The sequence below is a fragment of the Ambystoma mexicanum genome, chromosome 3q (assembly GCF_040938575.1).
Source record: "Ambystoma mexicanum isolate Mex_15411 chromosome 3q, UKY_AmexF1_1, whole genome shotgun sequence".
In the NCBI taxonomy this organism is placed as follows: Eukaryota; Metazoa; Chordata; class Amphibia; order Caudata; family Ambystomatidae; genus Ambystoma; species Ambystoma mexicanum.
Window position 1 is genome coordinate 1,039,258,384 of NC_090926.1, and position 14,093 is coordinate 1,039,272,476.

The 14,093-nt window shown below is 46.1% G+C and overlaps 1 protein-coding gene across 1 annotated transcript in view; it reads left to right on the plus strand.

Annotated features, from left to right (window-relative positions):
- Positions 1-13,369, plus strand: part of TIMP2 (TIMP metallopeptidase inhibitor 2) — a 158,795-nt gene extending 145,426 nt beyond the window's left edge. The window contains exons 4-5 of the mRNA XM_069655230.1: positions 558-682; positions 8,739-13,369. Coding sequence (XP_069511331.1) covers positions 558-682; positions 8,739-8,936 — 323 coding nt within the window. The 3' untranslated portion in view covers positions 8,937-13,369. The remainder of the gene's footprint in view (positions 1-557; positions 683-8,738) is intronic.
- Positions 13,370-14,093: the final 724 nt, after the last annotated feature.

The following is a 14,093-nucleotide window of genomic DNA, read 5'->3' on the forward strand; positions in this document are numbered from 1 at the left end:
GCGACTTTGTGCTTTTTCTATGAAAATGTCATGCTGAGGTTGCTCTGTCTATTGCAAACGTTGCCCGTACATTTCCGGCACTGCTTTTTCACTCTTTAAATATCGCCTGTTATAGGTTCATTTGGAAGAGTAAAACAAAGCTAGACTACAGTTGTTAGAGCCTCCATCATAGATCAAAAGAGTAAAAAAAACATAAATTAACGTGGAAAAATATAACTTCAACAAGGAAGCGAAATTCATCAGACCGCAAACACCTTCCATTCGGCTGTGAGATAGCACCTGTTTTATGTTTACGGTACATTGAAATGTTCACACATGTAACATCTTCCCTTGGGAGCTAGTGATATCTCTGAGCCCTGAGATTACTCGCACTTAACTTCTTGGGTCCGTAGTTCTCTCGCACCTGTGACAGGTTCCCTGCAATATCTTACACCATTTGCTGTGTGCTGTGGCCTTACACTTTATGAAACAGTCTGATCCTGCTGGTCTCGAGACTCGAGCTTCTGACCTGGGTAGTGGAGATTCTAATGTCTCTTGTGGTCCTTCTCATTCAACAGGAAAGTCGGACGGCGATGGGAAAATGCACATCACGCTCTGTGACTTCATCTTCCCCTGGGACTCCCTGAGCACCACCCAGAAGAAGAACCTGAATCAGCGGTACCAGATGGGCTGTGAGTGCAAGGTGAGAGGCGCTTATTTCTGAGGTCGGTGTGGCCGTAACATGGTAGTGTGCTCCCTAATCACCAGGGTGCCTCTGAACTTGTCATCATTACCTTTGAGACCCAGCCATGGATGGATGTATAAGCCGCTTCCTACAAGTCTGTGCTAACCCCAACTCTTTCTCGCTGATTTTATAGTCTCATCCTTTTAGCAATGATAACTGTACTGCAGTGGAAAACACGCAGCCATGTTGGAATAGTGGAATCCTATGCATTATGCTGAGTTTGGTCAGTGGTGTTTCTGAACCACAGTAGTAAATCACAAACTGCCTTTCATTCCATGACTTTGGATCTACTTACTGAAAAACCTTTTAAACGTGTGTTCGGTAAAGGTGTTTTTTTTAATAAGTACAGTTTATAAATATGTACAGGCTCTCTGATATATGTCCAGGCGATGCCCAAGAGATATGAGTAGAAAACATTTACGCAAATGAATGATAGTGTGGAAATCAATAATTGTATTTGTCTTTTTCAAATGGATTCTATGCCATGTATTCTAGCCCCAGTCCACCATGCTTGCTATGTGCAGGCCCCATTGTAGTGCTGGTAGGCAGGCATGCTTTTGGGTGCCATTTTAGCGAGGGTAAGCAAGCAGTTTTCTACTACATGTTATCTTCAGAGATTATTTTTGATGGACACTTTTGGACCAAGAAATCACAGCTATGTTTTCAGATGGCAATGGGAGCTACTGCATGACTGACTTCCTCATATGTCCCAACCTTCTAGAGAAACCACCTGTTGATAAATCTCCAGGTATCCCTAAAGCTGGACTCTGGTTTTCCTGGCCTCTCTGTGGCACTGTATTTGTATTTTGTTTATTTGTATAGCGCATCCGGGCCCATGGGCATCTGGGTGCATAAGGTGATTGAGGTGGTTACATGCATTACAAAAGAACAGTTCTTAGTGGTAAATGCGTGCAAAAGCAATACAAAATTACACTCACCGTAATCGTATTTCTGATGCTTGTATCTGCTTAGATTCACATGCTGTGCATAAGCCGACATCTAGTGGAAGCTGCGGAGTATTACAGTTTGTTTTTCGAAACTCGAAAATGGGCGTCCACCTAGGGCGTGCCAGTAATACTATCCCTAGTGTGACTTCCACTGTACCCGTGATCCCTCACGCGATTAGGACCCTCAGATTTTATTTTTTCTGACATGAGGTAGCATGAGTAGCGTGAGTACAGATTATCCAAGCAGATAGAAAGATAAGACTACAAGCATCCATGCGCCTTCTCTCAGAGGGGAGAAAGGGCGGGCGCATGTGAATCTAAGCAGATACAAGCATCAGAAATACGATTACGGTGAGTAATGTATCCCTTCTGAGGCTTGTGGAATCTGCTTAGATCACATGCTGTGCATAGATTAGCGAGCAGAGTTAGAAGAAGGAGGTGTGATGTGAGAAGGGGCATGAGCAGATAAATGTCTTAGAACCACTTGTCCCACTTGAGTATCTGTCTTGGAATGAGTGTCAATGCAGTAGTGCAGAGTAAAGGTGTGAATAGAGCTCCATGTAGCTGCTTTGCAAATGGAGTCAAGGGGTACATTTGCAATGAAAGCCAGAGTGGCCCCCGTAGAATGGGCCCTTGGCGTAAAAGGCAGAGGTTTATCTGAAAGGGAGTAACACAGCTGGATACATTTGACTATCCATTTGGAGATGGCACCTTTAGAGACGCAATCTCCTTCTCTGCCTGTACCTACAGAGAAGAACAGTTGATCTGTCTTTCTTAGCGGTCTGGTCTTGTCTACGTAGTAGAGGACCGCTCTTCGCACATCTAGTGTGTGTAGTTTCACCTCAGCAGAGCTCTTGGGTTCTTGGAAGGCGGCCGATAGCTCAATGGACTGGTTAACTTGGGAATTTTGAAATAAACTTAGGTGAGAACCTAGGGTGAGTTCGTAGTAGCAGTTTATCCTTATGAACAGTAAAGAAAGGATCCTGCACTGACAGAGCCTGAATCTCACTGACCCTTCTTATGGATGTAATGGCTACTAAGAAGGCTGTTTTATAAGTCAGGTGTTTGAGACTAGCTTTATGCATGGGTACAAAGGGGGGGGCATGAGTTTAGCAAGCACCACATTAAGGTCCCATCCTGGTGGTGGGTTCGAAATTGGAGGGTGGAGTCTCTTTACCCCTTCCATAAAGGCCTTAACCACTGGTAGTTTCCACCAAAACACCTTGTTATGGGAGGTGGTGTAGGCTGACAGCGCTGCCAGGTGTACCTTGAGTGAATTAAATACCAACCCTGCGTCCAGCAAGTGGAGCATGTAGGTGACAATATTGGAAGGAGTGCAATCAACTGGGTTGATTTGTTTATTCTGGCACCAAATAACAAACCTCTTCCATTTATCAATGTAACAGTGCCTTGTGTTTGGTTTCCTTGATTCTTTTAGGATATCCATGCATCTCTGTGGTAGATTGAGATGGCCAAACTCTATGACTTCAGGAGCCATGCTGCCAAGTTCATCGAGCTGGGTTGAGGATGCACTGTTTGTCCTTCTTGCTGGGATAGTAGGTTGTGCCAGCACGGGAGTCTGATGGGTTCGCACACTGCCAACTTGCTCAGGTGCGGGAACCAGGGTTGTCTCGCCCACATGGGAGCAACTAGGATGAGCCTCATCGATTCCCTGTGCATCTTGTTGACCACCTTCCTCATCAGAGGGGTTGGTGGAAAAGCGTAGGGAAACATCCCCAACCAGTTCATCCATAGAGCGTTCCCCATGGAGCCTGGCTGGGGGAACCTGGATGCGAATCCTGGGCATTGTCTGTTTCCGCTTGTGGCGAATAGGTCTATAGTGGGGAAACCCCACTGTGAGAAAAGCTCTCCTATGACTTCTTCGTGTAGACATCATTCGTGTTCTTCCGGGAGGGGATCTCTGCTCAAAGCGTTCGCTAGTGAATTGTGATCCCCTGGAACATGTTGAGATGACAGGTAAATGTTCCGTCTGAGTGCCCATGTCCAAATTCTCTGGGCAAACCTGGACAGATTTGGGGAACGAGTGCCCCCTTGTTTGTTTATGTAAAACATTGTCATCGTGCTGTCTGTTAAGATCTGCACTGACAGGTTCAAGAGGTGGGTTTCGAATGCTCGAAGCAGTCTGAAGACCGCCAGAAGTTCTAGCAGATTGATGTTATTCTTGGCCACTGTGTGAGACCAGAGACCTTGAGCTGTGGGCTCCCCACCCCGACAGGGACGCGTCCGTAGTAACTACCGCCTGTATCTCTGGATCGTAAAAGGGTTTCCCCTTTGACAGGTTCTCTCTTGTCCACCAGCGAAGACTTTGTACCAGTGTTGGCGAAACGACCACTAGATCGTCCCACTGACCACTTGCCTGAGACCACTGTTTCGCCAACCATTCCTGCATGGGTCGCATGCACAGGCGCGCATGGGGAACCAGGTAAATACATGACACCATCATGCCTAGCAAACACATCGCTTTGCGCACCCTTATCTGGCGACCGGACTGATATTGAGGAATTTGCAGTAGTAGATTCCGAATTCTTTCCTCTGATGCAAAGGCCAACCCCTCTTGAGTGTTTAGGACAGTTCCCAGGTACTGTTTGGAGGTGCTTGGCACCAGGCTTGATTTTTTCTTATTGATTGAGAAACCCAATTCGAAGAGGAGGTCGATCGCTCTTTGGATGTGGGATCAGCAAATTACTGGGGTCTCCCCCCGTGATGAGCCAGTCGTCCAGGTAAGGGTACACTGGGATTGCCTCTCTGCGTAGGTGTGCCGCCACAACCGCCAGTACCTTGGTGAATACCCTTGGAGCCGAGGCTATACCGAAGGGCAGCACCTTGAACTGGTAGTGCTGACCGTCCACCTTGAAGCGCAAGAATCTTCTGTGCGCTGGGAACATGGAAATATGAAAATAGGCATCTTTCATGTCCAATGTTGCCATGTAATCCCCTCTTTTTAGGAGGGGGATTACCTCTTGGAGTGTAGTCATGCGAAATTTTTGGGGCTTGACATACTTGTTTGCAGGGCGTAAGTCTAATACTTGGCGCATTGTCAGATTTTTTTTGTTTTGGCACAAGGAAGTAAGTTGAATAAATACCCTTGTTTACCTGGTTGCCCGGGACGAGTTCTATCGCGTCCTTTACGAGAAGATTGACAATTTCCTCGAGGAGGATCTTTTGGTGGTCCAGGGAGTGTATTTTTTGTCTTCAAGGGTGGTTGCGGGGACGCTCCAACGGTTTGATGCAGTATCCCGCGGACACTGAGGACAGCACCCATCTGTCCGAGGTGATCCCTTCCCATGCCTGGGTGAAGGTGGAAATGCGCCCCCCTACTGGGGATGCATGGGAAGGGACCCTGAGCGGAGCGTCACTGTTTGCTGGGAGGCGTACCGCCTCTACCTGGGCTGCCTCTCCCTCTACCACGGCCCCTCTTGTTACCTCTGGCGTAACCTTGGGTAGTCTGTTGGCTGCCACCCCATGATGTACCCTGCCCCTTTGAGTAATTAGAACCACTCTGGGAATTTTGACAGCGTGAGCAACGAAAATTATTATTATTCCCTCTCTGGTTCATGGGCTTGTTAGTTAATTGTCCCAGGCACCTTAGGGTATTGTATTCTTCTTTGGCAGTTTTGAGTGCCTCCTCTACCGCTTTTCCAAACAAGAAATTCGGTTCCACCGGCATGTCGATAAGAGTAGCCTGGATCTCGGGTTTGAACCCTGACTGTCTCAGCCAAGCGTGTCTCTTGATGACAGTGCTCTCTGCGATGAGCCGACCTGCATTGTCTGCTGTGTCAAAAGTCGCTTTCAGAATGCACCCGGACACCGATCTACCCTCCGATGCAATGTGGGCTAACTGGCCCTTTAGCGGTTCAAGAGCGGAGGCAATGAGGGCAGCCACTTGCTCCCATTGGTGACAATTATAACTTGCCAGCAAAGTGGTGATATTCGCGATTCTTGCCTGGTAAGCGGAAGTGGAAGCCACTTTCCTTCCTAGACCATATATTTTCTTGCTCTCCTTGTCTGGGGGAGCTTCAGATGATGCTAGAGGTGTCCCTGCTCTTTTCCTGGTGGTAGTAACTACTAATGAGTCGGGCTTAAGCTGACCCCTTATGTAAAGTGGGTCGGAAGGGGCGGCCATGAACAATCTGAGGGTCCTACACACATGAGGGATCATGGGTATAGTGGACGTCACACTAGGGATAGTATTACTGGCACGCCCTAGGTCGACGCCCATTTTTGAGTTTCGAAAAACAAACTGTAATACTCTGCAGCTTCCACTAGATGTCGGCCTATGCACAGCATGTGATCTAAGCAGATTCCACAAGCCTCAGAAACAGTTATATAGTTACCAATTTACAGAAATGCAATAAACATAAAATATATACAGTAGTACAGTTGCATATTTTCCAGCAAGGGCATACATGTGTTATTAGAGTATGACATGCAGCCAGGGAGTTATGTGTGAGCAGCAGCTAAATCCTGGTCAGAGAGCCAATTCTTGACTTTGTGGTTGAAGGAGTAGAAGGAAGGCACAGCTCTTAGTGCGGTAGGCCAGGTGTTCCATAATTTGGCTGCCAAGACTGGAAAGCTAGCCCCACCTGCTTTTTGCAATTTAAATCTAGGTATGCACAGCGAGTGGGTTTGGGTGGATCTCAAAGGTCGTGTAGAAGGGTGAACCAGGAAGCGGTTTGATAGGTATTCAGATGTGCAGTTAGCTTGGCATTTATGAGTCAAGGTAAGTGTTTTCAGTGCTATTCTTTGGTTAATAGGCAGCCAGCGCAGGTTGTATCTAGTGTCAGATATATGTGATTTCCTAGGGATGTTAAGAGTAGCCCTGATGGCATTGTTTTGAGTTACCTGAAGTTTATTGATGTTCCTGAAGCTAGTACCAAGATAGAGAGCATTACAATAGTCAATCTTAGACATTATAAGGCTTCTAGCGAGGGTAATGCATTTAGTGGTAGAAAGGAAGGGTCTGCAGGCTGTTATAAGTTTGCAAGTGTAAGCAGCTGCTGAGGCCACAGCATTAGTCTGTTGAAAGATAAGGTGGAATCGATATAGATACCCAGGGTTTTGGTATCATTGGACACGTTAATGGTGTTCACATCGATACTGAATGCCTTGAAGGTTGGGTCTAAGTTGTTCAGCCTGAAGCAAGAGCATAGAATAAGTAGCTCAGTTTTTTCGTCGTTCAAACAAAGCCCATGGTGGGCCATCCAAGCCTGGATAATCGCATAGACCTTGTTGAGCGCGACTGAGCCAGTTACATGGTCACCTGAGATAGGGATGAGTATCTGGGTATCATCCGCATAATTCGTGTAGGTGATACCCAGATAGTCAAGAATATCAAAGAGTGGCTTGGTAAATACATTGTAGAGGGCGGGGGAAACGCAAGACCCTTGCGGTACCCCACATAATACAGGTGATGGTTCAGCAGACACAGTGGGTGAGAAGACCCTCATGGTTCTGTTGGCCAAGAAGGATTGAATCCATGAGGTGGCTTCGTTTGAGAAGTGAGCAGCAGTTTTGAGGTGGTGGCAGAGGATTTGATGGTCCACCAAATCAAAAGTTGCTGATAAGTCAAGCAGGAGTAGTAGTACCAGTTTGCTCTTATCTTTTAACTCGTTGATTTGTGTTTTTGAATCGATTAAGGCGGTTTCTGTTCCGTGTCTTGGTCGAAAACCTGATTGGCATAGACCCAGAAGATGATTTGCTTCTAGATAGGCCTGTATTTGAAGATATGCTGCGTGGTCCAAAATTTTCAGTAAGAAGGGCACAGTTGTGATGGGTCTATAGTTGGCAGGGTTTTTAGGATCAAGGGTAGGTTTTTTGATTAGAGGAATGACCCAGGCGTCTTTAAGGTTGTCAGGTGCCGAGCCTGACTTAAAGGAAGCATTAATGAATGAAGTAATAAAGGGAGCTAGTTCGTGTGCGGCCTCTTTAATGATTGGGGCCGGGCATGCATCGCCTTGGCAGTTGGATGGTTTGATCTTTCTGATAATGTTTTCCACTTCCCAGGTGGAAAGTGGGGAGAAGTTAAAAGGTATGATCGTGTGTACATGAGTAATGGGGTTGTTGGTGAAGGGGTTGTAGAGGAGGTCTGTCGGAGGCTGCATTTTTTGGTGTTGATTTTAGTTTGTAGAGTGGAAATTTTCTCTAGGAGTGCTTTTTGGATGTTAGTACACCATGTGGTGTCAGTAATACAATTGTCGATTGGCGCTATTGGAGATTCAAGTTCTTTAAGGATCTTGAAGAGCTCTTTGGTGTTAGATTCGGCCTGAGAAATGCGCTTATTGTATATATAATTTTTAGCTAGGAATATAGCATCTTTGTATGCTGTTGATGCCGAATTTAGGATATTTTTGTTTATTTCTGTAGGGTGGCCTTTCCAGTGTGCCTCTGCATTTCTCTTGGCTTTATGTAGATCTCTTAGTTGAGGGATAAACCTGAGTTCAAATGGGCATGAGGTTTAGATTTCCTTAGTTTGATAGGGGCTATAGCATTTAGTGCCTTCAGTATGGGTTGGTTGTAGGTGTCTACTAAGGCTGTAGGGTCAGAGTTGGTCACGGAGGCTTTGTTGAGAAGAGGAAGGATTAGGGGGAGAAGTTTTATTGCTGGTGTGGACGGGGGTGTAGAATTAGATTTGAGACTGTGAGGGTTGGATTTGATGGTGATGTTATTTTATGATGATCAGACCAAGTGCATGGTGCGATAGATCCTAGATTGATGGAACAATTCTGATTGACGAGCGAATCCAAGGTTCTTCCTTTACTGTGGGTTGTTTCATGGATGTGTTGGGTGAATCCTGAGCCTGCTAGTGAATTGGCTAAATCTTGAGCTGCCAAGTCCTTAGGGTCTTGATAACCTAGATTCAGGTCACCAAGTAGAATGATTTGGGAGGTAGGCTTGGTATTAACTGTGATGAGGGCGGATAGATCTTCCGCAAAGGTGGTGATTGTGCCCGTAGTCCTGTAGATGAGGTGTATAGTAGCTGTTTGACTAGGAGATATCTGCACTGTGTACTCTAAATCCTCTCCTTGTCGTCTTCCTCCGTTTTACAGATCTCCCGCTGCACCTCCATCCCTTGCTATGTCTCTGCGACGGACGAGTGCCTGTGGACCGATTGGGTGATTGAAAAGAGCATCAATGGGCGTCAGGCCAAGCACTATGCCTGTATCAAGCGGAGTGATGGATCATGCGCATGGTACCGTGGTGCTGCCCCACCTAAACAGGAGTTCCTGGACATCGAGGACCCGTAAATTCCCCGTCTGGCAGCTCTCCAGAGCACCCTAGAAGAGCCTGTGTGAAACTACAGTGTTCCTGCTCTAACATCATTTCCTGGAGACAGCTATTCTGCACAGACAACCTATTGAACACTTGGCACCTTGACCCTGAGCGGGAGGGGAGGATTAGGGGCATGTTCATATTCGGACTAGTCCTGCGACCCATTGAAAAATCGAAGGCAGTGCTTAACAACTCTTTAATTTAATGGGTAACGGGTCAGGTCAATGTATTTCTGTCATTGTTGGCGATTCCTGTGCCCTTATCTCATGGATCCGTGGATCCTATATCCTTCCGTCACTTGCATTTAGTGTTTCCCTGACCCGACGTCACCATCCAACCAACTAGAAACATAGAAATGATGGGAGCACTTTGTGCAGGAATAGTTTAAAGTGTTTGTATTTTGGGGGGGGTCGGAATTTAAGTATGCAGAGTCTTGATGAGAGGTTTTCTTTGTTGAACTCCTTGTGGCTGGTCTACTGGGGTCCCCTCAAAAGGCGCAGGTATCTTGATTTCCCAAAACACCCCCAGCCCCTCAAATAAACACACATCCAATCGCTCTCTCTTTCTCTGCCCTCCCTCTAGCCTCCCCTTGTTTGTGCGGGTCGGCCTCAGAGCTCAGTCTTTCTTTGTGTGGTATTTGCCACTGTGGGTATAAGGCCAACTCAGATATTGAGAGAAGATATGGCTCGCCGGGCCCATCTAGTTTGCCCACCCCTCGCTAGCTGCAACTCTGCACGACCACTTTCCACTTGGTGTTTGTACTTACTTTGAGGAAGGTTTCAGTACCTCCCACTGCCCCTTTCTTGAGAATGGAAACTGTTTGATGAGCATGCGATTTTCTGCTTAGTCTTGCTTAAACCATTTGTACTGAGTTTACCATTTCTTGCTTGTGGTAATCATTATACTTAGGCACTCTTTCTTCCAACAATGAAAGGCCCAGGAGTCTAGCGTCATGTGTAGGCAACACAAGGGAAGAATAGCTGTTTGCATCTCCCTTTGTACACGCGTGAAGGGCTTGGACCCTACATCCAATTCCCATAACAAGCAAAAACACGGTGCAAAGATGGAAACGAGACACATGTTCATATGCAGCAATCCTCTTGGTCATTGTATACTTTGAGGCCTGATTTTCCTAAATGTCTGGCTATAATAAACACTAACTGCTTTTATCTTGAACACAAAGTTCAAGGAAGCAGAGTCAAGAGCGTGAATGCCAGACCTACTGTACAAGGTGCATTGCTGAAGTCATTCTTTTAGTCTAATGTCTTAGGGCTAGACTGCCTCAGCAGGACGTCCTGTGAGAGGTATCGGAATGCCGAAGGCAGGGCTTCCCAGGGAAACATTTCCAAGCTGCAGATTTCAGAGCTGAAAATCTAAAGGCAGGACTTCCTGTGTGAGTTTTCAGATTAGTAATTCCAAGAGCAGGATTTCCTGTCTAAGGTTTAGGAGCTGGAATGCAGAAGGCAGGACTTCCTGTTTAAGATTTCAGGATTGCAATGTCTAAGTGGAGACCTCCTATGAGAGCAAGTTGGAACATTCAGCAGGAGGCCATGACAGCCCTCACCTAGCCCCACAGCTTGCCACGACTCCCGCCTACACTCAATGTGACTCAATAGATAGGCTATTCTTTCAGATTGTTTGACAGGAGGTCGCTACATAAGAATAAGTGATGGTGAAAAGTCAGGTCAAACAGCATTTAACTTTCAGAAGTTGCTACCCAGTGCCAGAGCAAGATAGGCCGTCTACAGGAAAAACGGGATGGGTCAACACCAGAAAAATGAAAAATAATTGCAATGGAGATTGTGAGTCTGTCCACAAAGCAAGATATCTTCCTGCCTCTCATACTGAGGCTGGGCCCTTGCAGACCACTGGACACTGATTATGGAGGAAATTAACAGATCACGCACTTAGTCCTGTGAATGTACACACTAACACACCCCAAGCACATTGCTTCGCGCTAACACCCTGACAGACAATCAACATATAACCCTCTCAATCCCTAATCATGTAAAGGGACCATCAACCGCTCACGGAACCCACAAACATGCACTCAATCTACTGATCATTCACTCAAGCTCCTCGAATACACCAACAGACAATCAACCGCTGACACAATAAATATCACACACTAAACCCCAAGCACAAATAATCTATAGACCAGACATTCAATCTCACCCAAATAAAATTAACAGGTCACACACTGAAACGCACGAACGCTGTCTCTCAATAAATCACACACTTAACACCCTAAACACACACCCAATCAAAAAACGCACACTCATCCCGCGGAGAGACGTACATGCAATTCAACAGATCACAGACTCAGCGCAAACACACATACATAGTCCCATGAACACACATACAATCAACAGATCAGCAACAGCCCCGGAACAAAATCAATAGATCACACGCTCAGGTCCATAAAGCTAGACCACCCACATACAAACTCAATCCCGGGAAAGCACAGACAATCAACACATCACATGCTCAATTCACACAAAAACACATTTAGGTTGGGAACGCATTCAACACTGCAATGAACACAAAAGCGCACATATAGGCTGCGATATCTCTTTCAATTAAGTGAAACATGGGCTATTGCTACCTAATTAGGTGCACTAGTCTGATGCAAGGTCATTAACTGATAACTGGTGCACAGTCATTAACAGATAACTGCTGCCACTGGGCTAATGGTTCTAGCTCAACAGAGGAAGGTTCAACGAGGCATCTGAAGATGGTCTTTACGCTGCTGTCCACCTGCACGACAGCTGGTTTCTTGCTCCTGATCTCGGTGTATTGTAGCATCTGCGTACCAGCTGAACCTATCTGGTGCAAATGAGTGAAGAGTCACCTCCATCCCAAACAAACATGTGTGTGCAACTACCTCCAGGGTGCAGACCCACCCTTGTGTTGCATGTGTAACAGCATCATTCCAAGGTTTTGGCGTGGCACCTATTTACATTGTCGAGAGGCAACTGCGCACACACACACACACATTCAGTAGGCACCCCATTGTACATGCACATAAACACGGTGCGTAATATGACCACTGCATCGTCACACTGACACATTGTAATAGAGACAGACTGTCTAAGAAACAGCCACACACTGTCGCAGAGTCTACACCTATAGACACACTATTATTGCTCACACAATCAGGCAACCTTGCATATGCAAACAGAGTAAACATAACTTAACACAGACATTGACAAAGTAAGCTAATGTCACAAAATCATATGATATAGCATATTCGTGTACATTGTCATGCCATCAGGTCAACCCCTGTGGCTAAAAAGGGCCACCCTTCCTAGCAAGTGCTTGCATTTTATGTGGCCTTCGCGATGGTGTCTTGGCATTAGCTTTGTATGGACCATATCTGTAAAGGGGACTGTGTTGAAAGATAACAGGTGCAGAATTCTCGAACCTCTGAAAACTATTCTGCTCTCTATGTGGGACGTCCTTATACCAGGGTTGTTGAGCCCTTTGCTTCATGGCCGAACAATAATAATAATATTGTGTTCTGCTACAGTGCTTCCTGCCAGACTCCTCTAGCTTCCAGGTGCTGTAATAGCAGGTGTTATTACTACCCCGTGTCTAGTGGCCCTTGATTGATCCACTGTGATCTATGAAAGGCCACTGTATTGGAACTTGCAAAGTGCAGTCCGCTCTCGTGTCATAGATCCACACTTGACACCCATGATATGAAATTTGCACCCTACTTACCGCCCCTGCAGATGCACAGCCTCGAGCGCATTATGCGAATCAGGAACGGGCGACATTTGCACGATGCTTCATTTGCCAGATAGATATTTGCACGTGTTCACGTGACACGTGTCCCACTGCAATGCAGCGGATTCGCATCATTTCAGTGCGCGCGCGCCCACATGCGAACAGGCGCACACACGGGCACATGAATCAGCCCCTGTATGCGCACCAGCGAGGGCATGTCAGGACGCCCGCCATCTGTACAGATTTAGGATTTGGGTTCAGTAAACAGTAAAGACAGTTGGAAGAAACTTTGCTGGTGATTTTCAAGCGACTTCTCTGCATTAACTAGAACCTTTGGTCCCTGCTAAGTCTGCAATGCCCCTTTCTACTCCCCGACCAGCTCTCCTCCGTGCAAACAAGTCCGATTTAAAAAAAACAAGTTTACACTATAAGTCTTTTTAAGAAGAATCTTTGCTTAATGAGTATTAAAACAATATATCTGTAACTTTCCGTTGGCAGTAATTTAAAGCTTTGTTGATTTTTTTGCTGGGAATTAAAGTCTGAACTTCTTGTGCTGGGAACACATGAAAGTTGCTGAATAATTGCCATCGGAGTGGTGAATGCATGCCTTTGGAGCTTTAAGTCCTTCTATGTGATAGTCCCTCAGTGGACAATAAACAGTATTATTATCCAAACACTACCCATGACTCCTGCGAGATTTATTTCACACGTTATGCATTTGCAGAAGAACGAAGTAGAAACTGTAACTAACACTACGTGCGTGTGTGCGTGCTTGCCCGAGCGTGCGTGCGAGAGTGTGTGTGTGTGTGCGAGCGAGAGAAATGCAGGCAATAGTAGCGTGAGCAGGTATGAAAACAGTGTATTTGAGTAGAGAAAATAAATGGCACTATATATCAAATTGCCTCACCACTTTTAAGAGCGGCTGACCAGCTTGAAAGGATAATGATCCCTCGCTGAGGGACAATCGATTTTGATTTGAATGAAGCATGTGATGGCCTATTTACAAGCAATGTTTTTAAATGTGCTTGTATCCGTTCCACTATAACTGCACTGTGTAACCTAGGCCTTTTTCTCCAACTTTAGGATTCTCAAATTTAGGTGGCTTCCACTTGTTTTTAAATGTGCTTGTATCCGCACCACTAAAACTGCACTGTGAAACCTAGGCCTTTCTCTCCCTCTTTAGGATTCTCTAATTTAAGTCTTCTCTCTCATGTCTTAGAACGCCCTGTGCTTTTTCTGAGCTCACTCCCTGAGCGCTGTCATCTTGTCCCATTGCTCTCCCCACTTGCCTCTCGCTGTCTTGTCTGTTTACCCCTGGAACCCCCTCCTCCTCTCCCACCTACTCTATGGTGCTCTCTGTCTCCCCCATATTTTCTAACTGCTTCTTTATTGACTATCCTACC